At 52.5% G+C, this 25,359-nt stretch overlaps 10 protein-coding genes across 10 annotated transcripts; 6 read left to right on the top strand and 4 right to left on the bottom strand.

Annotated features, from left to right (window-relative positions):
- Positions 1-988: 988 nt before the first annotated feature.
- On the top strand, positions 989-2,125 carry CGGC5_v011712 (uncharacterized protein; the record flags this gene model as incomplete). The annotated part of the gene is made up of 2 exons (XM_032023668.1): positions 989-1,187; positions 1,269-2,125. 2 exons carry the CDS (start codon positions 989-991, stop codon positions 2,123-2,125), a joined length of 1,056 nt encoding a protein of 351 aa, XP_031879550.1.
- Positions 2,126-2,978: 853 nt separating this feature from the next.
- On the top strand, positions 2,979-4,373 carry CGGC5_v011711 (uncharacterized protein; the record flags this gene model as incomplete). Its single annotated transcript, XM_032023669.1, has 3 exons — positions 2,979-3,118; positions 3,175-3,904; positions 3,969-4,373. 3 exons carry the CDS (start codon positions 2,979-2,981, stop codon positions 4,371-4,373), a joined length of 1,275 nt encoding a protein of 424 aa, XP_031879551.1.
- A 2,972-nt stretch (positions 4,374-7,345) lies between these two features.
- On the top strand, positions 7,346-8,798 carry gatA-2 (Glutamyl-tRNA(Gln) amidotransferase subunit A; the record flags this gene model as incomplete). The annotated part of the gene is made up of 4 exons (XM_066152571.1): positions 7,346-7,580; positions 7,638-7,698; positions 7,760-8,588; positions 8,640-8,798. The coding sequence occupies 4 exons, from the start codon at positions 7,346-7,348 to the stop codon at positions 8,796-8,798; spliced, it is 1,284 nt and encodes a 427-aa protein (XP_066008061.1).
- Positions 8,799-9,385: 587 nt separating this feature from the next.
- Positions 9,386-10,522, top strand: adhA-1 (alcohol dehydrogenase; the record flags this gene model as incomplete). Its single annotated transcript, XM_032023671.1, has 1 exon — positions 9,386-10,522. The coding sequence occupies one exon, from the start codon at positions 9,386-9,388 to the stop codon at positions 10,520-10,522; it is 1,137 nt and encodes a 378-aa protein (XP_031879543.1).
- Positions 10,523-13,388: 2,866 nt separating this feature from the next.
- CGGC5_v011708 (uncharacterized protein) lies at positions 13,389-15,695 on the top strand (the record flags this gene model as incomplete). The annotated part of the gene is made up of 1 exon (XM_032023674.1): positions 13,389-15,695. One exon carries the CDS (start codon positions 13,389-13,391, stop codon positions 15,693-15,695), a length of 2,307 nt encoding a protein of 768 aa, XP_031879616.1.
- A 313-nt stretch (positions 15,696-16,008) lies between these two features.
- On the bottom strand, positions 16,009-18,825 carry CGGC5_v011707 (uncharacterized protein; the record flags this gene model as incomplete). Its single annotated transcript, XM_032023675.1, has 2 exons — positions 16,009-18,476; positions 18,780-18,825. 2 exons carry the CDS (start codon positions 18,823-18,825, stop codon positions 16,009-16,011), a joined length of 2,514 nt encoding a protein of 837 aa, XP_031879615.1.
- A 536-nt stretch (positions 18,826-19,361) lies between these two features.
- Positions 19,362-19,624, bottom strand: CGGC5_v011706 (uncharacterized protein; the record flags this gene model as incomplete). Its single annotated transcript, XM_032023676.1, has 2 exons — positions 19,362-19,569; positions 19,617-19,624. The coding sequence occupies 2 exons, from the start codon at positions 19,622-19,624 to the stop codon at positions 19,362-19,364; spliced, it is 216 nt and encodes a 71-aa protein (XP_031879618.1).
- Positions 19,625-20,362: 738 nt separating this feature from the next.
- CGGC5_v011705 (uncharacterized protein) lies at positions 20,363-20,773 on the top strand (the record flags this gene model as incomplete). Its single annotated transcript, XM_032023677.1, has 2 exons — positions 20,363-20,423; positions 20,481-20,773. The coding sequence occupies 2 exons, from the start codon at positions 20,363-20,365 to the stop codon at positions 20,771-20,773; spliced, it is 354 nt and encodes a 117-aa protein (XP_031879617.1).
- Positions 20,774-20,829: 56 nt separating this feature from the next.
- ASB3 (Ankyrin repeat and SOCS box protein 3) lies at positions 20,830-21,880 on the bottom strand (the record flags this gene model as incomplete). The annotated part of the gene is made up of 2 exons (XM_032023678.1): positions 20,830-20,937; positions 21,005-21,880. 2 exons carry the CDS (start codon positions 21,878-21,880, stop codon positions 20,830-20,832), a joined length of 984 nt encoding a protein of 327 aa, XP_031879612.1.
- Positions 21,881-24,281: 2,401 nt separating this feature from the next.
- Positions 24,282-24,809, bottom strand: CGGC5_v011703 (uncharacterized protein; the record flags this gene model as incomplete). Its single annotated transcript, XM_032023679.1, has 1 exon — positions 24,282-24,809. One exon carries the CDS (start codon positions 24,807-24,809, stop codon positions 24,282-24,284), a length of 528 nt encoding a protein of 175 aa, XP_031879611.1.
- Between the last annotated feature and the right edge of the window lie 550 nt (positions 24,810-25,359).

The raw sequence follows: 25,359 nt of genomic DNA, 5'->3' as shown, positions 1-25,359 counted from the left end.
CGACCCTGGAGTGTCTGTAGCCAATTCTACTCGGTCCTTTTGGCAGTCGGCGCCACACTTGCTGGCCGACCATCCATCGCTGTGGCCGGTATCAGTAGTGGACATGGCAATCTTCGGCTCAAGTATAACATGTATCACCTCCCGCGTATTGCGAAAGGCTTATGGCCTTAACATCACTCTCATCGAAGCTCGGCCCGAACTCTATTGCTTCTGACAGGTTGATATCACCCATCGAGACTTCAGAGTTATGAAACTCTGCCTTTTCGACTCTTCAATGAGTATTTTGGATGGCCACGTTGACCCTATTTCCATATTTCCAGCCTCTATTCAAGCAAGGGTCTTTCCGCTTCAATGCATCAGTCTTAAGGCTCTTCCAGATTTATTGCTTTGAAATCTCGATTTGTTTCCATAAGTTCTGTTCTCTTGGTTCTCATTCACTCATCAAGGTCAAAGAATCATCATGCACAAAGATGCTATCATGACCAACGCAGCGATTCTTTCAAACTGCACTTCTAAATGATTTTGGAGGGTTCGCTCGAGAGGTCTCGTCTCAGTGTCCTCGCCTTCCATATGCTGCCGAGACAGTACCTGCCTGGCTGTGACGAGAGCCTCAGCCCATGCGGGTCCATGGCAATCTCGGGGAAGGTGCTGCTCATGTCAAAGGCAGGTGTCGATGGCACTGGCCTTCCTTTCCTGCCCCTCGACGCGTTCCAGTTCTTTCCAGACCTCGAATTTTCCGTTTGAAACTTTCTTCCTTCCTTCAACATCCGTGGTTGTGAAGCCACTTTCCTGGGAATCGGGGAAATTCGAGCACCAAGACGTCGACTCCGACGTCTCTTGCCTTGCTTTCAGCCACGGTGTCTGCAGCCTGACTACCAGAGTTGACGCGCAATTTACTCGCCCAGAACATTCTGGCAGTTGCTGCGGCTGTCTCGTGTCGAAAAAGCAACAAAACCTTCCCTCAAGATCCTTCCTCGCATTCACAAAAATGGATTTCTCGTCGCCTCCCAGCACCGGCGATCCTTCCAGGGAGAGCATCGCACAATGCCCAACCAGCGACTTGCAGCTTCCTCACCTTGGCACTTGTTCCCAGCAGCAGATTCCGGGCTTAGGACTTATCCAGCACGAGCCGCAGATCATCCACTATGACCATGCTCAGCGCACCTTCCGACGCGAAGGTGATCCTGGTAGGATCCCTCTTGCACTCCCCCGGCTCGCCACGACTGTCCTTTTTGTTGGTGTTACTGTGATGCTGACTTTAAGCACAGAGACAGACTATGTCTTCCACAACTCGAGCGTCCACCGAGATGAGAAGTCCGACGTCGAGATTGCGCAGATCAAGGCCCGCGAGCCCAACCCGAACGAAGCGTCTGCCTCCAACTGCGACGTTGCCGCGAAGGATCCCCGCAAGCGGGTCCTGTTCGATTTCATGTCTCGAACTCCCAGCTCTGCCGCTTTCGACGAGTACGAGGAAAAGCTGCTGAAGCGTCCCTGCCATGCCTCTGATGACTCTACCGGTCACATCGGAGAAGCTCATCACACAGGAAGTCAGTTGGAAGCTGTCAATGCCGGTGGCGCGTACCCCCGTCGACCTTTCCAGGGAACGGACTTCAACCTTTCCGAACAAGCTGCGCAGTCTGATGCAGCCCAGCCCGTCTCTAGACCCCACGTCCAGGCCACTCAAGCTCAAGTTACTCAGCTTACTGGAATTGCTGATCGAATCGCCACCGTCATCGAACTCCTGCGTCACTCTGACGACCAGCTGTCGGATGCCTACGATCGCATGAGTGAAGCCGACCTCGCCATCGAGGAGCTTCGCACTGGCATGCAACGATCTTGGGAGAAGATCCAGTCCCAGGCATCCGACCCTCGCGATCGTGAGGCGTCGAACGCTTCCGGCACAACCACTCCAGCCAGCAGTGACAGCTTTGCCGATATTGAAGCCAAGCTGAAGGACATTACCCGCCAGAAGCGCTTGATCGAGATGGAGATTACTGGCCGCGAGTCTAAGAGACAAAGAATTGAGGAAGCATTTGCTGCCTTCGTCCCGCACCAAGGCCTTCCTGGCCTGGAGAGATTGGAGGAGACGGCCGATGAATACGTTCCAGCTCACTCGGGTTTGTAAGATGGTAGACAAGGTGAAATATCGCAGCGTTTGAAGAGATTTTGAGGAGGATTTGGTTGCGGGAATGGCTCGGTTTGGTCAATGTACAGTACTCTCGGTTTCTCACGGTGTCCCTTTGCACAATAAATTCTAGTCAGATAGACTCTGAACTGCAACCCGCCAGTGCCATGTCCCCATCTGACAACACCCAGGCTCAAATCAGAGAATCCCAACTTTGATGTCAAAGTCATACCCGATACGTGCGCGCAAGTGTGCAGCAAGCTAAAGCCACGGGTCTGTGGAAGCTGTTACCTTTGACTTTGGGTCAATTGAGGGCATCGTGAGTGTATCTGCGATTTTCAGGCTGATGCATCCGAGTGGGTTCATCCTTTCACCAGTATTCAATAACATCGCCAACCCCCACCCTTTATTGAGCCAAGTAAACAAAGATCTTCCTTCGGGACGGGAGACGTCTCGATGGCAGCAGTGATGAAGCTAACAGATCCTGTCTCTTGCTCGTTTTGTTTTGATTCTTGGAAGGAGCTGTTTCTTCTCACCATCGGCTGCTGCTTCTCCATCTTAACCCCATCCAACCCGGGCCCCTCACTTCGACGGATCGCCTGGGAGCCCGGAAGTCGGGACTTCGACCTCGATTCCGCACCACGCTCATCTTTCGCTCGTTTACCAACTCCTTCTTTCTCGTCAGTCGGACCTGCTTCTTTTTGACTCGGATTTCCTTCGTTTGCCAGGGACCCGTTTGCCAGGGACCGCCTCGTTCCACGCCGCCGTTACAGCCCGAATATTCCCCAGTGAAAACAGCGACTGAATCACTAGGACCATCAAATCCAGCACCAAATTCAGCACTGCAGCAAAGATGGCAGAAGATTCCGCTCTGTACCAGGTGAATTCTTTCGAGAATGCCTCGGAGCTTCTTGGGGACACCAGCATCGCTGCTTCTGCCGAGATGAGACGTGCCCAACATGACGACTCATCCGTACATCACGATTCCAACGAGTGAGGTGCCACACAACATGTTAATGAAATCATCGGCTGACGAGCAACATGCGCAGATCTGATAATTATCTTATCCCCACTGAAGGTGATACCATTTCATGGAGCGAAGAGGGTGGCTTGGGCACAGCCGAAATACAAGGCATCCTGGACAGGAACAACGTTCATTACGACGAAGCCTGCACTGCTGAAATTGAGAACCCCGGATTTTTCGCTGAGGAGCAGACTTATGGCTTGAGAGAAGATGAACCCTTCTACCTTCAGGACGAGAACGTTAACCTTGACCACGTTGACCACGACAGACAGCACGCAATCGAGCCCCTCCACCTGGACCTCGAAGGTTCTGACTGCTCCGATCTGGGAGCTGCAGAGGACAAGTTGGTACAACAGCGCTACTGGCAATTCGAAGAAGCCATATTTCAGCTGCAAGGACCCAGAGAGCGCTTGACGGGTGACACTATTGAGCTGATGCAAGAGCTCATCGCGGATTCTGCTCTTGATCGTTCTGAAGCTGCCAATAACGCGCTACTCATGCACCCCCTATGGCTCAAGATTGATGGCGACTTGCCTTCCAGACTTCCCAGGGCCGCCTTCAAGGCGAGGCGCGTCTTCGCTGTCATGCACCACGACAGTCCCCTGCACTGGACCCTTGGTGAGATCGACCTCGCTGCGCACACTTTCAGACACTATGACCCGATGGGCGATGCGGAGATGATCTACAAAATTTGCCAACGTGTCCTGAATTGGCTGGAGGGTTTGACCGGCGATGCTTTCATGATGGAGGACCTGGTAAGTCCCCACTCCAACTCGTGCCCTTTGGCATTGTTGCTCTCGGCTCACCTGCACCTCCTAGACCGGCCCCCGTCAACCTGATGCCACCAGCTGCGGTGTCTACGTCCTTGATGCTTTGAGCTACCTGATTGAAGAAAACCCTCTCCCGGAAGAAGCCGATATGATGCACCTCCGGCAGAAGCTGCTGCAGCTGGCTACCGAAGCCTTCGATGAAGATTTCCCCGGCGAGACAGTTAACTCTCACGAAGACCAGTTGAACGATCCAGCTGTTTCGATCACTTATGTCGAATTACTTTCCGATGATGACGGCAGAGAAGACCAGGGAGCATCTCTAGATCTGGTATGGGATGCCCAGACTCGGCCGTTGAAGAGAGCCATCGACGAGACGGACGTCAACGACATGCATAGAGACGACAATGGTTGCAGTTGCTCGCAGTGTACAAAGCGAGCCAGAATTGATGGATGATTATGAGCTTAAAGCAAAGAGCGCATATACGAGGCTTGAGCCATGGTTGATACGCTGCATGAGCTTGCTTGCTACAGGAGGGACAACGCTTGAGAGTATGCTCCGAAGATACGAAATGAGGATATCCGGGACTAGCGCACAGCCACTAAATGTATGGATGCATTGGTGGAGACATCTGTTTTGCAGACATCAGGTTCGGGAAAGCTGTGCGAGGAACAGCGGCAACGGTTGAGTTGTCCCGCATGTTTGGATGGTGTGGTATGATGTTGGTCTACTTGCAGGATGGAAGGGATGATATACGTATTTTATTGGCTCCATTGGCCTTGGATTAGTATCTGGATGGCGATATCGCCATGCGTACTATCAATCTTTAACTTGTGGTGTACTCCGCCGACTTGTGCCCTTATTTTTGAAGTGGTTGCTCGCCGTGTTTTCGGCCGTCGTGTCCAAATCGCTATTGTCACTTGTGCTGCATTCATCTTCGCAACTGCTTCGGACGGATGAAGCTGATGAAGTGGCACTAGAATGTTGTTCAGATAGTTGGACCGAGTACCGTGTATTATTAGGCTGTTCTGGTACTGCCAGAAATCTTGGTTTCAACTTTTGCAAAGCTATGAGCCAGTCAGTCTGTCGCCTGGACTTCAGAAACCAACGCTGCATACCTCTAAAGTCCGAATTTGGTCCATAATACCGAGGCTCCATCACCGGCAGTTTTCTTACGTATATGGGAGGGCCTAGATACACTATGCGGTGACCTCTTGTTTGCGGCATTAAGACGTGAGGCTGCCTTTTGAACGAGTGTTTATGGTAAGTCGGTACTCGTCCTGGAGCTGATTGAGTTGTGTTTAACTTGTCTGGAGCCATGAGAGCCAAGATTGAAAAATTATCGAAGTCTTGAACCGACGAGAGACCAAACCAAGACGGACCACTCCGGTTTAAATCATTTCTGCATACTGCGACACGCTGTCTTGATGGAAAGAACTTATGTCTCCCAGCTCAGGATTACCAACCGAACAGCCCTATCAGATGACTACCCAACCCCAGTCAACCCCCATGTTTTAGTAGTTCGTCGGAAGGCGAGCGCAACCTCTCAGCCACCGAAATAGGCAAGACATGTCGTGGATCGCTGTCCAGTCGGGTCATCACCCCCGGTCACTCCAGGCGAAGGATTCTCCGTGCTGATGTCAGCATCGTCGATGTGCCGAGGGACCTGCTTCCCTTATGCTAAAAGAGTGCGGGAAAAGGCTCTTTTGTGCTGACCCAGACCGATCCAGGGCGCGAGACCCATGTCAGATCCCGCCTTGGCCTGCCGTCAGCGAACCCGTCAAAGGAAGCCTAGGATCTGGTGGAGGCGAAGGTTTCCTGGGATTCAAGAGTGCGAAGAATCGTTCGTCGCTTACGGCGCATCAGGCTGTGCCATGCGGCGGCAGCCGGATTACTCTTTCATGCCCAATCATGTTTGAGGAATGAGTGACCAAAGTGCAAGACATGGTTTCATCACTCTGTCACTGCCTAGAATTTGACAGTACTTTACTGAAAGCGGAGCTCTTGGTTCGGATTTCGGTGAAGGGTGGTCATCTTGTCCTTCGCAGGAACGCCTTTCGGGATATAGTGTCTCGAATTCCAGCGCAGAATTGAATGCATAGAGGTTGAGTGGGTGGGAATCAGTCACTAATGCGGCTCTTCTATAGCCTGTTGATTCCCATCTCTGAATTCTTTGTGGTGCCTCATTTAGTCTATGGGATTCATCACCACGGTCCAACGCTGCCTCAGTTTGGCGACAGAAATCCAGTTACGAACAGACGCAGCGATGCTTTTCTGCAAACAAGGTTGGAGATATCTCTAGAGAGATTGCATTAGGCTCTTTGACCCCGGGCGAGTGTTTTCAAATGATAGTAGCTTAGAAACACCATGGCCGTCCACATGAATGGTTACACTGAATCGTGCTAGTACTTCGTTTAGTCACAATCTTGTAATTGATTTATCGATCCAAAAGGATATATCTCAAATTGCATGTGAGTCATTCTCTCTTCCAGGGTTGCTCCTTTTGAGACTACTTGATAGTAATGCCGGGCAGGAAGTCCCTTCGTCTCCAAATGTTTGGTAGCCGGTTGCCCAAGCTACAAAACAAATGTATGACGAGCAGAAATCGTCAAAGTTGCTATGATTTTCCATGCTAATGACTGAGCAAAAAGCATATAGTAGAGTAATAGGTAGATTGATTTGCAAGCCAGGGCAATTTCGGGCACGAATACTAAAGCGTGAATCTCCTTCACGCGGATGACGGTCTGCACAATTGAATGGTTTGTACCGAAGCGAAAGCGCGTCAAAAGCAATGCGTTGTCCAGGATGCTATCTTGGAAGGTGTTTTTTCTAGTGAATACTGAGGATGCGATGTCATCCGTTGACTCAATCTTGACAACACCCAGAGAGATGTTTCTTCCGGGTAACCATCACCCCTTGCCCTGAAAATAATCCTCGCAAACGGTTTTCCGCTGCTGCATTGACACAACAGTTTGTTGTCGCCAATGTTTGGTCCCCAAAGCCCCGCAAGCATTGCAAGATCCCGGCTTGATGCTGACATTCAACGTGGGACTGCCACGTTGGTTGCTGCATGCGCATGCACAATCGTGTCACATCTGTCCCATTTTGGAAAATGCATGGATGGTGGGCACCAACAAGTCTTATCACGTTTTCATCGGCCAGAAATCGGATGGCAGTCACGGAGATGCATTAATGCTGATAGACCGGCGGGATTGGGTGTTCTATGCCAGTAGGTTGAAGGCATGTAATCCGGTAGATGAATGAAGGGCAGTGCAGTCAACATATATAAGTAGCGCCATCTACGAAACAGACACCTTCAACAATATCAGACCATCTCTGACAAAGTGAAGTTCAGACAGTCATTCGCGGTCTGCTCTTCAGCTATTGCAATGGAGACATCTCCGGTACACCGCTCCGCTCACCTCAGGATGACGGCCACCGAAGTGCGGCGTCTCATCGATGCAGACGAAGAAACATTAGAAAGATATGTCAGCTCGCTTCTTGAGAGATACCAAGAACGCGATAGAGATATCAAAGCTTGGGCACATATCGAGCCAGACAGGGCCCTTCGACAAGCTCGACTGCTTGACCGAATCCCACGGGAACAAAGAGGGCCACTACATGGATTCGTCATTGGCGTCAAAGACGCCATTCTAACAGAGGGTAACATCCATTCTTGCTCATGATAGGAAACTCCGGGTTTAACTACTCCGCACGCAGATTTCCCCACCCGCCATGGGTCATCGATCCATGCCAACGATGCCCCCCTCTGCGATGCAGCGTCAGTCGCTGTATTGAGACGGAACGGGGCGCTGATTCTAGGCAAGTGACCAAGTGACAAGGGCCCCTTCAACCGAGCAAGCGCTGACGATGCCCACAGGAAAAACAACCACCACGGAATTCACAGCAACCTTTGAGGGACCAGGCACAAGAAACCCACACGACACTTCGAGGACACCCGGCGGCTCCTCCTCCGGCTCAGCCGCCGCGGTTGCAGATATGCAAGTCCCGATTGCTCTTTGCACTCAGACGGTCGGAAGCACTATCAGACCAGCATCATTCACAGGAGTCTACGCCTTCAAGCCAACATGGAACGCCATTTCACCCGAAGGCCAAAAGATGTCGTCATTAACGCTGGATACTTTTGCCGTCATGGCGCGCAGTATTGCCGACCTCCAACAAGTAGGCAAAGTGCTTGGGCTTCGTGATGATGAGCCACCTCGGCAAATATCATTGAATAAGGCAACTTTTGCTTTCGTGAAGTCGCCAATATGGCCAAGTGCCGGGCCTGGTACCGTTGCGGCTCTGCAACGAGCCGCCAAGATCCTCATAAAGGCCGGCGCGCATGTTGTTGAAGTCACGTTACCTCATGAGTTTGACGATATAATCTCTCTGCAGAACGAAATACTGGAGGCCGAAATTGGTGTAGCTTTCCACAGAGAATATAGCACCTCGCGGGACCAGATCAGTGACTATCTCGCAAGTATTGCACAGACTGCTCACACGGGGTCGAAGAAAGCATACGTGAGAGCTCTGGACAAGATTGCGGCGCTGAGACCAAAGATGGACGAGATCGCTGACCGGTACACGGCGATTGTCACACCCAGTGCCATAGACGTGGCACCTAAAGGGACGGGGACCGGTAGCTCAGACTTCAACGCCATGTGGACAGTAAGTCTACCTCTATCTCATCGAAGCCGTCGTACTCATTGACATGTGCAGGCCCTTCATATGCCCGTCATCAATGTTCCCGGATTTAAAGGTGAGGATGACATGCCTGTGGGGCTATCTCTTGTCACATCGAGGTTTCGTGACGAGCATCTACTCCAAGTTGCGCGGCAAGTAGGTGGTCTCTTCGCCGCCAAGGGAGGAGATATCTGAGGTTTCCGTTTTGCGTGTCGATTGGTTGCGTAGCCTCCGTGGCAGTAGCAGGGGGCACCATAGCTCGTAGCAAAGTGCAAAAGTTTGGTACTGGAAGTGATAATCAATTGACCGAGAAGAATTGTCATGCATACACAACTGTGCGAGAATTCGCAGATCTAGGTCTACTGACTTTGAAAGGATGTATGAATTACCTCGTGCCCTTTCTGCCAAATATTCCCAATCAACTCGCGCCTTGTGTGGTGAAGATAAGTTCTGTAGGTGAAGCTTTGCAGATAATAATGAGTCTGCCACTGTCTCAGCGTTCCTGAAGTCAATTTAAGTTTACGCAGTAGAACCTTGTGTTATGAACTCGGCCTCTTGGACCGATCACGGCCAGGAAATCGGGTTTCTGATACGGCCCGAGACACACCAAACCTTCCCCGAGAGGAACCCAGCTCATGGCCGAGATTCCGGGTCAATTGAAATGCTCAGAGTGAATATTTACTTAAGCGCAGCATAACTGTTTCCCCCTGAGATTGAAGCTCTCAAAATTATTTTGAAGCTCCCCTCTCTCGCTGTGTCCTTCACTTGTACCATAAGACAAAATGCCGGCTGTTGATCTTACCAATCGTGCCGTTTGGCTCTCTTCCTTCTCGAAACCCCTCTCCGTCGTGGATCTTCCTGTGCCAAATGCGGACGTAGGAACCGCGGTGGTCAAGATTCTAGCCACTGGCGTTGCTCCCTATACTCACCTGATCCATTCAGGCAAACTTCCTGCTCTCAACCTGACGCCACCGCTCGTCCCAAATCCATCCGGCATAGGACGCATTCACGACGTTGGAACGGATGCCGTTCGTCTCAAGAAGGGCGATCTCGTATTTATTGACGGCTTGAATAGGGCTAGAGACGACGCGAATGTCGCCCTCATGCCCGGTCATATGACAGGAGGTCATCCAGACGCCCAGAAGCTCATGAGAGGAGTCTGGCGAGACGGGTCCTGGCAACAGTTCCAAAAGGTTTCACTGGAAGTCTGCTTTCTACTTGATGAGAAGCGTCTCTGCGGCGACTTGGGCTACAACGCAGCTGTCCTCCACACCATTGCGCACTATGCCGTGCCGGCCGGCGCTTTACTAGAAGCCGCTCGAGTCAAGACTGCTGAGGTCGTCGTTGTCGGACCTTCTGGTGGTTCATTTGGTGGTTCAGCGGTCGAGATTGCTCTCGCTGTTGGTGCTGAGGTGATCGCGTTGGGCCGGAGTGAAGGCAAATTGGCAGCGATGCGGGAAAGGCTTGCAAACCCTCGCCTGAAAACCGTCGTCATGACTGGAGACGATCAAGTTGACGCTGCAGCCATACTGAGGGCAACGCCAAACAACAGGGGCGCCGATGTCTTCAACGATTGGACTCCAGGGGAGCTGGCAACGCCGACATATCTCTCAGCTGCGGTCTTGGCCATGAAGCAGAGTGGAAGGATCGTATTGAGTGGAGGAGCGGGAGACAAATGCCGCCTTCCATACGGGCTTCTTATCTTGAAAAACATCCAACTGATCGGCAAATGGATGTATGAGCGTCAGACGCTTGATCAGGTCATCAATATGATCACTCAGGAGCAGTTGAGAATTGGCCAGGAAAGTGGAACAGAAATCACGACTTTCGGTTTAGATGGCCACGAGGATGCCGTGGAGCATGCACGCAAAAATGGGGGTTGGAGATCTTACACCGTCATTGAGCCTAACCATGACTGACCGAGTCGGCGTAATAAATCGAAGACGGTTTTCCTCGTTTCCTACGATGAGTGTCTATACCGAATACATTATTCAAGATCGGCTATGATTCGAGTTATTTTGTGCGCAAGTAAAGACGGATGACAGGCTCGGTGCATCGGTTCCTATTCAGGCTAGCCGTGATACCTTCCACAGCGACACCGGCAACGGCCCGAGCCTGCGTCAGTGATTGCTTGTGAGGAACAACCTGGACACGCTATCAAAATCGAACAAACCCTTGGGTCTCGGCGTGAGTAGTTGATTCGTTACAGGCTGTCTAGCCCTGCATCCGCAGTAGCCGTGAGATGAGGAGCTGAAGGTGCATTGGAGGCGTAAGCTCGGCGCACTGCCCACCGAAACTCAATTCGCTCCGTTTGCTTGCGCCATCATGCATCTTTCATCACTCGCATTTTGGGCATGGCGCAAGAGTTTTGGGGGTCCTCTGCAAGACGTCCGCGGGCGCACATCCCGCGGGATACTACTGGCGTTCCAAATCCAAGCGGCGCTGGGGGCTGCGTCTTGCATTACTATGCTGGGCATCTTGCAGCGCTATTGTCACTGTAGCCAGCTTGGCTGCCGTCGCCAAGAAAATGCCGGCAACTTTGCGGCCTCTTCATCGTCCTCTTTCACACCGGTCTCCGAATTGGGAGAATGCCATGCACATGGCACGTCAGCAAACCGCAGCAACCCGCAGCATCGAGACTCTACTGACAGTATGAGATCTTGCGATGATTGAGCGCCATCGTGCGATTCGACTCCTCTGAGGACCCGTTGGGTAGCGCTGCGTCCGTTTGCGAAGCTGGGCTTTGGGCTATGGAGCCGGCCGCTCGAAATGTCATTCAAGTGATGTCTTTGGTCTGAGTCACAATGCCCAAGTTGCCAAGAGCTGGTATCTCGCCTGCATCACTTCTCACATTCATGCCAGAGTTCACAAGACGTCCCCTTCCGGCTTCCAACTCGCAGCCCCCTGCCGGCCGACACCGAAGGTGGGTTCGGCACCGTCTAGTCACGGACTGCTCCGCCGATGGTTCACCGTTGATGTTGCATCAAGCAGTGCACATTGGTCAACTCATTTTCAATTCTCTACACGTGATCATCTACAGCAAGAAACCCGCCTCTCGTAGCTACACATCGCAAATATTCATTGGAAACAGATCCAGAATCTAGTCACATCCCACATCGTTCACATCTCCAAAAATCGCAACGTTTGAGAAGTCTATAACTTCATCTTCAAACGTAATCAACGACAGGTTGATCTGGGTTGCACCTTCAGCTGGGACAGAGACTGGACCTACAACTGCAGTGTCAGTCTCGTCTGTGTTTGCTGTACAGTTGACTGTGCCATCGTTGACGTTTCCAAAGATCGATATGCCGGAGATGTCGATGACTTCGTCGGCGAAGGTAACAAGTGATATGGAAATAGAGCTGATATCAATGCTCGGTATTCCAAGGTTGATCGGCCCAATTAAAGAGAGTGAGGGTGACTGTCGGGTGGTTACCGAACTGGTCACGGCCAGAGAAGCCAGTAGTGCTGATGAAGCCTTGCGAAGCTGGAGCGAATGCATGTTGGGATACTGATGTTTCGTAATACCCCGTAGTGTTCTGACAAATAGAAGTTCTGGATTCCTTGAAATCTTTGCGAAATGCGAGACAACTGAGACTCCAGAACAAAATAATGTCCCGGCTTTATACCTTTTCGAAGCCGTGCTCGTTGAACTGAGGGCTGAGGTGAAGTAGCGTCGTCAGCGTGTGATGAAGCTACTAAGCCCAGACTTTCTCCTCGTGATGCATGGTAAGTCTGGGAGACTAATCCCATTGTACCAGAGCCGTGTTTGAGTCGTGCTCCTGCCAAGAGTCAATGCAACGGAGGAACTGCCTCCTGTGTTCGATTTTACTCCAAGGGTCGTGATGGCTACGCCGCTTATGGAAGTTGAGTCAACATTGTCACCATCAGATACTCAATTAGACTTCACTTATGCATCGCCAGAGAGGTTACTGTCATGATCCCTTGTATGGCCGAAGTCTCGTGATGTTTTGACCAATCCTTGGCTGGAAACCTGCAACGAGAACAGATCGAGGCCCTGATAATGTCCCAGTTAAGCCAAGTGGTGACAGCTCCCAAACTCCATGAGCCAGCACATAATGAGACATGTGCATTACTTTATGCAACGCTTGCATACATTTTGGAATAAGGCTGGACCTGTAGGTGTCGTGCTCCAGGAGCAAGTGATGCAGCATTGGGGGGGTTGGTACGCCCCTCATGTCATGTAACCATCGCCATCTTGTCTCTCCCACGTGTGAACACAGCACAGCATTGTTCATATCTTAGAGAGACTAACAAACCCAGGGCCTTGGATCCAAACGTTACACTGAACTGAACTTGTGGTGATCTCTTTTCTTTTCTTTTTTCCTTTTTTCTGAGATGGCTTTTCAAGTCCACAACTCGAAAGTGTTCTCGACTTACCATCCTACAGTTGGCTATTGGCTGTGGTTGGTGGCCGCTCGCCTATCTGCAAGTTTGCAAACAATGGATGTATGCAAGCACCCGATGAACGAGCATCTTTCCCTCATTCAGTTCTTGGAGATCGGACTCAACAAATTCGACGGCCAGACTGACGCACAATCTGCAAAATCCGTCATGCAACTGTCTATGCAGCAGACTGGATGCAACGGGTGACAGAGATAAAGCTCTGCGATCCTCCGTTCTGGGACGCCTTCTCAACCTCTCTTAGATACACTTCCGACCTCAATTGCCCGTTTCTGTCACCAACCAAACTTTTCCAAGTGGTGTTTCGTGTTTTCAACCACTTCAATCAACTACAAACTCATTTTTCCATGATCCATCATCATGCTTCCACCCTCTGTCCATAGTCAGTATGTCCGCTACAAGGAGAACACCACCTCCTTTGTCAACTGGCTTTTCGGACAAGCCAAGAAGGTCATGAAAGCCGGATCCCTTCCTTCCCAGTCCGCAGACCTATCCACCCAGCATCTGCTCCCGATGGCCCAGGCCTGCAAGAAGGCTTCCATCATTATGCCTGCCATGCAGCGCTCTTTCCTCGAACGAGCAGTCAGCCTTCGTCGCAAAGTCGGAGCACACTACGTTGCGGGTGGCTCGGCGGCTACCTCTGACGCCGACGACAGCCATCGATTCTTCACTGACTATCTTCAACGCATTCTCGACCTCTTTCCGGCACCCACGCCTGTCGCTGGTCCCGCTACCGACTCGGCGCCCATCCCTGACATGGACGAAAGCTTCATCAACCAGTTCAGTGTTCTCGATGTCGAAGGACACGATGACATTCATCCCGAATCACTTGTCAATGAGCCTGCCGATGAGTGCCCCTCGCCTCCTCCGACACAGAGGCCTGCTGCTCGCGTGAGCAACCAGCTGCTCGACCTAGTCGACGATCCCCGAATCGAACTCTGGTGCTTGCTGATTGAAATTCGCGACATCCGGCGCTACGTCAAGAGCATCTGGTCGGAATATGTCGCTGGCAAGGTCGATCTCGTCACCGCCAGCCTCGTCACGGAAGCAGCCTTCGAGTCCATGGAGATCATGAACGAGAATTTCTGCCAGCAGCACAGCCACCTCAACGGTCTGCGCCAGATGATCGGTTGCATCACCAGTGGCTGGAAGTCGAAATGGCCCCCACACCTTGTCGACATTCGCTTGCTGAGAGAGGGGTTCTTCGTTGAGGCCAAGGACTCCAATGGCAGACGCTACATGCTTCGCCTCGACAACACCCCATTCATCGACGATGTGATGGACTTGACGCTCGCTCCGGAGTACAACATGCTGCTCGAATTGGCCAGAGACGACGCCAGCCACCCCTGTAGTAAGCGACGGCCTGCGTGTGACCTCGAATACCAACGCCTCCGACGGCTCGAGGCGGGTTCGATGTGCCATGAACAAATCGGACACGTGTGGCGAGCGGATCGCTTGATGCGGTCCCTGGGGCATGGACAGCGCGAAAAGCGCATCCATCTGAACGTGGCAGCCATGGTCAATGTCTACTTGGATCTGATGCGCATGCCCGGGCTGCTCAAGATGGTCGAAGAGGACTACGACCGCTTCGCAAAGAGGTACCCCCAAGACTACTACGGCATCGACACGGGAGACTCTGAGTACCAAATGTGGAACAAGCGCAACCTCGTCAAGTTCTTGGCCTGGATGGACCCGGATAACAACTTCGAGGGCAAGGAATACTTCAAGATCAACCCCATGTTTGCCGGCCTCACCGTCTTCTTCTGCTGGGAACGAACACTTAACGCATTGGTACAGACCGTGACCAACGGCTGGGCTTTGATGCCGATGGCCCACGCCTACAACTACGGACGCGTGGTGGGCACCAAGGTAGGGAAGTGGGATGACATGGAGACCATCATTACAATGCAGGGACAGGAGATCTTCACGTCTCAGCGGCCTACCGATGGCCCGCAGTGCGAGACCCGGTACTGGCTGGCGATGGGCGGGAAGCCTGGCCACATCACCCAGCTGAGGAAGCAGAAGGCATTCATTTATGACGAGATGAAGGCTCTATCGTTTCCTCGTCCGATCGCCAGTTGCAAGGAGCTCCGAGATGGCAATCCCATCGAGAACGATCGTATGATACGATTCCTCGCCCGGAGGAACAAACTCGGCTACCGACGAGAGCTCCATCCGACTCCTATCCTGTTCGGCGTCTTTGTCAACAACGATCTCGCCCTCAAGCGCTTCACGATCAACGACGGCATTCTCCCTCCCAAGGTTGAAAAGCACGTCAAGAGCTGCCTCGAAGATCTCGGAAAGCCGGCGGAGCAGAAGCTATCGGTCCCGCAGTTCCTCGATGGCCTGCTGGCAGTCGCCCGGTGCGAGATTCCCAACATCTTTTTCAACTACTTTGACTTCAACAGGTCTTGCCTCGACGCCCACGTCGCGCTCCACTACAAGGTGACGGATGACATTCCTCACAAATACGACGACCTCGACAAGATCGATTTATTCTACAACGACGCCCTTCGCGAGTCGATGGTGAAGATGGCTGCCGAAAGCGGCGACGTGCATCACCCTACGCATTTCGCTGAGGACTGGAGGAAGTTTTGCAGGCTAGTCCGCTCTTTGTTCGCCTCGCACGCTCAACGCATGGCTGACTTGCATTACACAGGGAGATGAGAATATTCCCCCGAACGGAATAAGGCTGGGAGGAGAAGTACAAGGCTGCTATCAAGGGCCGCATGAGTGACTGGTTCAAATGATGGTTTCATCGGCGTACCCGGCATGTACCGTGGACCAGGAACATTTGAGATGGATTGCATGTGCTAGAATGTTGCTGAATGACTGGAAGCAATGGTAGAATGTCCCATTGATGTCTTGGAAGAACCCTCTCTCTCACACTTTCCCGGCGCTCCGACAAGGCATGCATTGAGTACGTTCATGGACCCGAAGGACTTCTAATAGGAATACAACAGCCAAAGGAATGGAGAACTCAGACGTCTCGACAAGGGTTGACGTCCTGCTCATGGGAGATATAATGTTGTGCTTGCCAGAACCCCTCATGTGAGTATTTGCCATTGATCTTTGGCCATCCGCCGGGCGGGATCGAAAAGGCCCTGGCATAGGCCATCCGAGTCATCGTCGAGCACCCAGCGCCGCTGGCCTCCCAGAGACGTCCGCCAATGTTCAAACCTTTCACTTTATCATCCACTTTGCCCCATTTATTAGGTCGCGACCATTCGGTGTCGTACTTCTCGCGCATGACATCAAGGGCTTCCGTCCAGGTGCCGAAGGACATGTGTGGCTTGTGTAACTCCGTAATCCACAGGGGTCTGTTGCCGAGGAAGCCCTTGAGCTTCCTGGAGTCCATGCAAACGCTGTTCAAAGTGGTTTTGCGCAGGTGCGGCCAGGGCCTAGCTTTCCAAAGGGATTGAAGATAATATCTCACGGGGTCGTCCACGTTCTCTTCCCGCAACGACTCGAAGCTCAGGTCGAGCTCGCGAAGGTTATTCGACGATAGGAGACAGTCGAGAAACACATCCAGGCTGTCTAGTTCTTCGGGTTCTCTTGGGGGGTAATTCCCTGTCATGGGCGTCCTGTTAAATGGGTCGTGTGAGATGTGGAATTTGAGAAACTCCACGTTTCGCATAGCCCGCTGGAAGCTCTCCCTGGCATCGTGTGTGACGCTGAACCCGGTGAGCGTATTAGGTGCGGTGACATTGATTTCGAGATGCTTGAGCTGGATGTTGCGACTTCCTATCGTCGATAAGAGGCTTACTAACATCAACAGACACCGATTCTGCGATCCGCCCGAGGGGAGGTTCCTCGCATTATCCCAGTTGCTCCCCCGCGTGAAGAGATCAAAGAGCGGCTCGTCAATGAATTTGTTGCGTGTGTCACGGTATTTGAGGACCCAAGGCTGGTCATGGGAGTGATCCGAGAAGGTCAGGGTCTCGACGTTGGGCATCCGGGCGATGGTGTCTGCAACTAATCGGACAAAGTTGTCTCCCTCATTGTAGATGCCATCCAGGACGCGAAATTCCTCAGCTACCTTGTTGCGATAGGCGTTCCAGCAGTGAAAGAGAAACGTGTGTTGTGAGAACCTGGCATACCAATCGCCTCCCGGCACCCGAGCATTGAAACCCTCATCGCGATCGAGGCTGTGGAAATGTCTGACGCCGTTCATGAACTCGTAATAAGCTTGTTCTTCTGCTGGCAAGCCGCCGCACCATTGACTTCTCCCAGTCGCCTCATCGGTGATCATAAAACGTTGTACCATGATATAAAGAACGTGGTCGACGAAGTGCGCGGGATTCTCTGCAATGAAGGCATCTTGGTAAGGGGCGGCGATACGAATGGTCTTGATGCCCCTCCTTAGACTCGGGTGACGAGAGATGTAAACAAGTTTGGTAAGAGATTCGTCCGTCAGACGCACAGTGAGGAAGGAAAAAAGTAGCGGGGCAATCATGCCCGCAAGAGATCGACAAGTAAGGCGTAGAGACTTCATCAGGTTCAGCTCTTCCTTGTTTCGGAGGTACTCTGGCGGGCGATATCCCTTCTGGACGATGGTCTGATTTTCCTCGGGAGCGAGAATACGTGCGAGAATGTCGTGCGGCATGTCGCCGAGGTTTAGAGGTCGCATATGCTTCCGAGACCGAGTCCGAACGATTCCCCGGATGTGCTTACAGCGGTGGAGCAGCCGTTTGGCGAGGTCGACGTGGAACCTGGCTTGGTACTCCTCGGCATTCAGAGAGTAAGGTTTGGGATCGAAGGGGCGGGTGGGTTCCTCCTCTTCGTCAAAATCGGCCTCGTGATGCGCTTCATGTTCGTGCTCAGGCTGAAACGCGCCATTGGAGTTGTGATGCGACTCCTGGCCATCCGCAGCCTCGACCGCAGTGTCGACGTTGGGCTGACCTAGGCCGTCAACGTCGTCGTCCTCATCACTGGAAATGGGCTGGCCCAGGCCGTCAACATCGTTGAAATCGTCGTCGTCGTCGTCGTCATCGTCGTCGTCTTCTGAATCGTACCAGTCGTGGGCAGCCCTCATTTCATCCTCAAAATCCGAGAGGCCCTCCTCGTAGGAGTAGGCATGCTGCTCTTGCGGAGGGACGACAACGGTCTCAATGAATTGCGAGCCGACGTAGAAACCCTTGACGGGCCAATCATCTTGTATGTGGCGCAAGGCTTCGTCAATGTCGTGTAGGTTCTGGTAGAGGGTGGCGAGATCGGCCGTGTCGAGGTGCTCGAGAGGGCGACGGCACAGCTCGTCGGCGCGTGCATCGATTTGTTCGGGGGACCACCTGCGGTCGCCCAGGACAGACTGGGGAATTCTCACGTCGGGATAGTCGTGGAAGGAGTCGTAGGATTCCGCGTGAGGGTCGCAGTATCCTTTGACCTTGTGCCATTCGGTGTTAAACCAGATGGTGCTGAAAAAGTTGCCGACCGGGTTATCCGGATCTTCTATCGTCAACTAGTCCAATGCGCCTACAGGGTCCATGACGGTAATCGAGCCGTGTTTTGGAGCGGTGGGAGTTGATCGGTATTCGGAGGTCGTTCAGTAACGTTATTCGCGGATTTGGCGGGGGGTATTCGGAGGCGGGGAGAATATTCGTAGATAAGGTAGTGCGTGATGCTCGGAAGAAGGGGCGCGGGGCGCTTCCCTTCATTACTTGACCGTGTCACGACGCGGTCTATAAAGTTTAATGGCACGCGATATCCATGCGCCTGGCCAGGCACAAGAATGCCACTATGACGTGTTCGTACCTTTCGTACTTGGCGGCCAGGATCCGATTGGCGCCAGTCGTTCCATGGCGGGAAGAAGAAAAAAGAGAAGAAAAAAGAAATGAAGCATGGATAATCAATCACGAAACGAGGAGGGATAACCGTGATGGCGGGAAGAAGAAACAAGAGCAGAAAAAAGAAATGGAGCATGGATAATCACGAAACGAGGAGGGATAATCGTGATGGCGGGGTGGGACTTCCTACGCCACCTACCTAGGTAGTCGTGAATGATTGACAAAGCTACCTACATCACAAATCGGGCGTCATACGATGAAAGACCAACTTTTGCCTCCCCCTTACCACCACCCCGGCCTAGAGCGAGTGGTGATCCTGCAACAGCGTGTGAGTGACCTCAATAACATACTCAGCAAGCAATAAGTAGAGCTGGGTGCGCAGAGGAACATCATCCCGGCGTATCATGGCATCCCGGCGTTGCCAGAACCCCCCCGGGCGTCGAACGTCCCGCTCCACGCGCATCGATTCGCGTTCTTCGGGTGCCGTAGGCCGAGGGTCCTCCGTCAGGTAGTAGAATTGCTCGGCACGCGAGCACCACATGACCGCCTCCTAGAGGGCCACGATGGGGCCGGCGATGCCGCAAGCCACTGTGCCGGTTGAAGATCTTCCACCCGTATACGCTCTGCTGGAATATCGGCGACGGTTGTCCGCGTCGTCAGGCTGCTCCAAGAACCATTCGTCCGTATTGAGATCGGCCTCCTCGCTTCGGGGTTCGTCGTCGGCATCGGATGCTGGCTGATTTTGCACAAGAACGTAACTGCGACGGCGTGAGGACACGAGCCTGCAAAGAATATGACAACTTACCTGTCCATGTTGGCCGATGGCTTCAAGATTGACCCAACAACGGGACTCTATTCAGAGACTTCCGAGCTTGAAGAAACGAAAGTTGGAGTAAACCGCTCTCGCGACGACTCAAATTGGTGACGGCAGCATGTCCGTCTGAATGTGCTGGCGCTGACTGAAACAGGCTGCTGAGCGATTGGTTCCACGGGTGCGAGACGCTGCTAGAAAAGATCTAAAGTGACCACAACAATCAGCAATTCCGAAACGAGACGGCAAGCGCCGGAAAAAAAAAAACCGTTGTTGAAGCGCTTCTCCGTTTGATGCCGTGAGGCAACCAAAGGACGGTACAATTGTGAGCCCCAAAGAACCGGCGCCGCATCCTTCCATCTTACGTGATCGGGAACTGCTGCGGGAAAAAAAGGTTTCACCCGTGATCCATCCGCCTGCAAACGCACGCGATTCTGCGAGACGCAGGCGACATGATCCAACCCAGGCTCAGCTTTGCCGGGCGGCTCTTGCGCCGGCACCTATATGACGCCAAATTCGCATTGAGACGATCGAATACGCCAGCTTTTCAGTCAGCTTTGTCGGTATCCACGCCGCTTGCCAATTCGCGACCGTCGTCTTGCTGCAGCAAATCCAAGGAAGCGTCTCCGCCCCCGTCGGTTCTCTCACTAGACTTCTGGTCTGCCAGCCCAACATGGCGTCGCGCTGGTGTCAATACCTTTCGGTGTCTCGTGGGCTGCACTCTCGGTGATTTCTCCGCCATGTGGTACCTCCAGGCCTTTCATCCGGAGATGGCGATGGAGGCCGTCATGGGCATTTCGAGTAGGTCTCGCATCGTCGCCGAGAGGCATCAAAGGCATACCGACTGATCTGGCGCAGTGGCGAGCGGTCTGTCAACGTCGCTGCTCCTCGAGACTGTCCTCCTCAAATTTGGAAAAGACAGGTTGTCGTGGCCTATCGCGGCCAAGACTGCAGCTGGCATGAGCATGATATCCATGATCACGATGGAGTTGGCCGAGAACGCCGTGGATTACCACCTCACGGGGGGCATCGTGCAGCTGGATGACCCGGCTTTTTGGGGTGCTGCGGCCGTCTCTGTGGCTGCTGGTTTCCTCACACCTCTGCCCTATAATTACCACAGGCTGAGGAAGTTTGGCAAGGCATGCCACTGACGATGGTGGTTCTCCGTTGGTTCCGAATTAATATTGTACGATATCTCCGCTGGCATTTAAAAGATCAACGATGCGGGTGTGGCGTTTCCCTCCTGCTCTCTCGCCGCACGGAATTGCTCGATGTATTTCTGCAGGCGATGGATGTATCCAGATTCTTCATGCACCTAAAGCAGCTTCTTGTTAGCACTTTGCAACACCTTGCAGATGTTCTCGTTGCTTGAGGCATCTCACATTGCGGTTGAAGGCATTCATGTACGTCGTGTCCGCGCCGTTTAGCAGCAGAATCTTGATGACGGGGAGCGGGTCACCGTTATGGAAATCCACTGCAGCGCTAAAGGGATTCATCGTGAGACGATGAACTTCAACGTCTTCGTGGACCAGCGCGGGGTTCCTGTCGATCATGAGCTGCACCAGGTCTGCATTCCCGCTTCCGAGGGCCGCCGCCCAGCTCATGTCGACCCGAGCGCCGTGGTCCAATAAAAGTCGTGTGCATTCCAACGAGCCGCTGTGCGAAGCCATGAAAAGAGGCGTCAGATGTTCCAAGGGGACATCTTCCTCGCTCGGATACTGTAGCGGAGTCGCGTTGATGTCGGCCCCGTTCTTGACCAAGTGCTCGACAATGTCGTAGAGGCCCGAGTATGCTGCCAGGTGCAGGATGGGGTACTCGCCGTAGAAGTAGCCGGTCCCGATGCCGCCTTTCCAGTGGAAATACAGGTAGCTGAGATCGGAGGCAGTCGGTGGTGGGTGGTATTTCATCTCGTCCGGCTTGCAGAAAGGTGCTGCCCGCTTCATCATTCGGAGGGCGTGCGCCTCTCCCTCGGGGCTGGGCTCGTCTTTCATGGGGTCGTCGTAGTGAACCGCGGGCCAGAGAAGGCGAGATATCCAGGGCAAGCCGTGAGACTGGAAGTGCCGCTGGTAGTATGCGCTCAGCGAGTATTCAGTGTACTGGCGACCGAGACGAGCCATGGACAGGAGGTCGACATGATTATCGATCTGGTCGATGATGGCGTCGATTATTTCTGGGGGAAACCAAGGCAACCGCTCCGCTGTGGTCGTATGCGGCGTTTCATCTGGGACGTGACGGGGTGCGACCTGCTCAGAAGTCATCTCGTGGTCACAACACCTGGAGTAGTGATGCTCGTCAATGAAGCAAGTGCGAAGATGCTGCCGATTTTTGGTGAGGGATGTAGGGAGTCGATGCGCCAGCGACTCGTGTCTGACTTGCTGCATCCTCCATACAGATGAGGTAATCCTACGCCGCCACATCACGAGGTTTGGGAGGATGATGCTTGGGACTCATCGTGTCTTTTGTGGATAATTTCAATGAGGCAGCGACTATTTGCAGATGATAGAACACTTTGGGAAATCAATCAGAAGGATGAGAAAAGTCTTCTTCAATAACAGGGCATGATTTCCTCTTGCAGCATGTTGCATTTCCTGGACGGCCTGTTAAGGCCTGGCTCCCATCGCAGGCCGTCACTCAAGCGACACAATTCACTTCACAAACGAGCCACTTCAATAGACTTGGGAAAGAAAGATTTATTCTATTTTATTTTAATTTTAAAAGAAATGTTGCGCTCGTATTAATCGTCAGCCGAGTCACATACAGCTGAGTCGGAGGTGAGTTCAAGAAGGGTCTGAATTTGAGCATGTTCGCTCACTGAGGTGGTGGAAACCCACTACTGTGATAGGAACCATAACTGAGCACTAAACCAGACACTCGCAAGCGAAACCAAACTGTCTTTCCGAAAGGGTGATATTTCCAATGTTCATCGCTATTTCCATTTTTTTTTTTTTGTACTTTCTTTCCCGTTTGTTTTTTTGTTTTCCCCCCCCTTTTCCGTTAACAAATCCCGCGAATGCATCTTGTGCACTTCCCTTCCAAGATTGACGTGAGATTTCAGATGTCGAGCCAACAGTGGACGCTGGGACAATGCAGTCACTAAATTGGGGCGCTCCAGTAGGTAAATGGCGGTGTGGCCAGGTGCACACTTTGTGCTACCGGATAGCATCGTAAGATCTGTTTTACGACATCACTTCGTCACAAGTGGCTACTCCTACGAAGATTCGTGACGGACGACACGAATTTGTCCAGATGTGCGTTGCCATTCAGAGATTCTCTGGCGCAGCGCTGCGTCCCTGGCCTGGAGGACCTGTGGCATGACCTGCCGGAGAGCTTGCAAGACCGCACGAGCAACATCAGCTTGGGGCTGCCGCGCCTTTCGCTGGTCAATTGCAAATTTACGGGCGGCAAAGATGATTTTATTCAATGACTGGCGCTGCTGGTTTGTGAGCTTGGAGTTCGAGCCAACGATGCGCAGAGCTTCAGGGAGTTGGGCGGGCGAAAGGCGCTGAATCAGGGCCCCGATGCCCTTCCAAAACCTCAGCTCGCGCTCTTTCAGCTGCGCATTGTGAGCGGCGATGCGGGCATGCTCTGTAGCGCGGGTCGTCCGGGCATGTCGGGGATCCGGGACGGATGCGTTCACCAGCTGCTGTACGGCTTGCTCTACGGAAAGAATAAGTTAGGGAATTCCAAATGACAAAAAATGCGAGGTGCAGTGTAGGACATGAGAAAGTGCAATCAATTGAAAAAGGGTCCCGCGGCGAATGTCTGCCTGCAACATCATCTGCGACATTGAAGCGATAGGTGAGGACTGCTGCTGGGCCATAGTGAGAAGGTTTAGAAGGTAGGCTACCTAGATGCCGTACCGAAGACTAAGGTAGAGGACGTAAGATTTGATATTCTACTTAAAGGGCTATAAGTTTACATAAAGTGATAAGTAAAGACAAAAAGTAAACTAGAAAATTAAGTAGGTTTATATAGGTTTTAGACCTTCTCTAAGTAGTTTAGCCTATATACTTAATAAGTACTAATAATAACTTATAATAATAATAATAATAACTTTTAATTAGTTTATATTAAATTTAACTACTTTTAGCTAGTAGTACTACTATTCTAGCTATTTTAAGTTAGCTTTTACTTCTATTATAACTACTAATAGTAGTAGTAATAGTAGTAATACTACTTAAAAAGTGGGTTCTCATACGTTTTCAATCACACGTTACATCACACGTTACATTTCCCCGATGCATTAGACTTGATGCCATTGCATCTGCTGGCAGCTGGTGACACCTGTCGGGTTTTTCAACTTATTCTGTGGTATTATCACAGCATCCGAACCTCCCGTTACCAACTACTTTGCAACATCGCCCAATGGCACACCTGGAGGTATCAAAATGTCTTTCGTCGACCCTGTGCCGGTCACTCACTCACTCTGCGGGCATGAATCGCAGATTACAGGCGCGATACATAACCGTTCAAGGTACTCGACTCATATCACCATCTTCTGATGACCAAACATGAAATTCAGACATGGGTAACATCGGAATTACTTGCAACACCATACACAAGGCTCCAATCATCGAAGAAATATCCATGTACGAGCGTCATATTAGACAGCGTAAATATCTACAAGAACTGGTATCCCAAACTCTCTCATCTCCTGCTTCACATGCCGTCCTTGATCATGGCGTTGACAATCTGCACATGACGGTTCGCATTCGTCTCGCTCCACTCGTTGTCGTAGTTCAACCCGTACGGCCAGAAGTGCGAGCCGCCACAGCTGATGGTCGCGCTGGCACCATCCCACGAGCGCAGAAGCGGGAGGGCGGTGGCCCAGTTGCCGGAAGCGCACTTGCTGTCGAAGGCGGCGGTCTGGCCGACACCAAGCGTGTGGGAGATCTCGTGCAGAGCGGTGCGCTCGTTCATGTATGATCGGTTCGAGCCGAAGCGGACGTCGCCGTTGTAGTTGGCCTCGGCGGTCGGTACGCCGGGGGCGTAGTAGACGCGCAGGGTCTTGGAGGCTGTTCCGAGACGGGAGTGGCGAGCCACGGCGAGACGCATTGCGGCCTCGATCTTGGTGTATGCGTCGGTCTGGTCGGCGGTGGGGTTTGCGGCCTTCTCGAGGGTCCAAGTGATGGCACCCTGGGCGGCGGCGGCGTAGGCCGCGACGACGGTGAGGATGGAGAACTTCATGTTGCTCTGGAGATTGCGGGCTGGGTGATGTGGAACGATCGTAAGGGCAGTCTAGTCTCTGCGAAGAACAAGAACGAGAGAGGCAATGGAGACGCTGGGTATTAGAGGAGTAGTCGACGTGCTGTACGAGAACAGTTCGGACGATGCAGATGTGTCGGCGCTTTTGTACCTTCGGCAGATCAGGATCCCTTGCTTCAACCCAAGCATCGCATCTCGTCCGAACTGTGATCTCCTGACAGGCCAGCCCATCAATACTTGCCTCTTCCGGACATGGTCGTTGAACGCGTTTTCTCATGGCCGGCAAATCGTCCGACGATATTCACCAAAACGGGGCGGCCAGAGCCCCCGAGCGTGCCATCGGGACATTTTTGACGAGATAAAAGGGTCGGATTAATTTGTCCGTGGCGTCTCGCTTGGCCCCCGAACTACTCGAGATCCATTGATGCGACGCTGGCCTCTGAATAGAGCGTCTTGGCCCGTTCCGAAGCCCCTGGTGGCCGGCAGAGGCAGTGATTAACTTGCAACGCTCCCCCGCACACCCTAAATCCGA

Source organism: Colletotrichum fructicola, assembly GCF_000319635.2.
Source record: "Colletotrichum fructicola Nara gc5 chromosome Unknown KSG_Nara_v1_contig07, whole genome shotgun sequence".
In the NCBI taxonomy this organism is placed as follows: Eukaryota; Fungi; Ascomycota; class Sordariomycetes; order Glomerellales; family Glomerellaceae; genus Colletotrichum; species Colletotrichum fructicola.
This window is presented reverse-complemented; position numbering and strand designations above follow the sequence as displayed.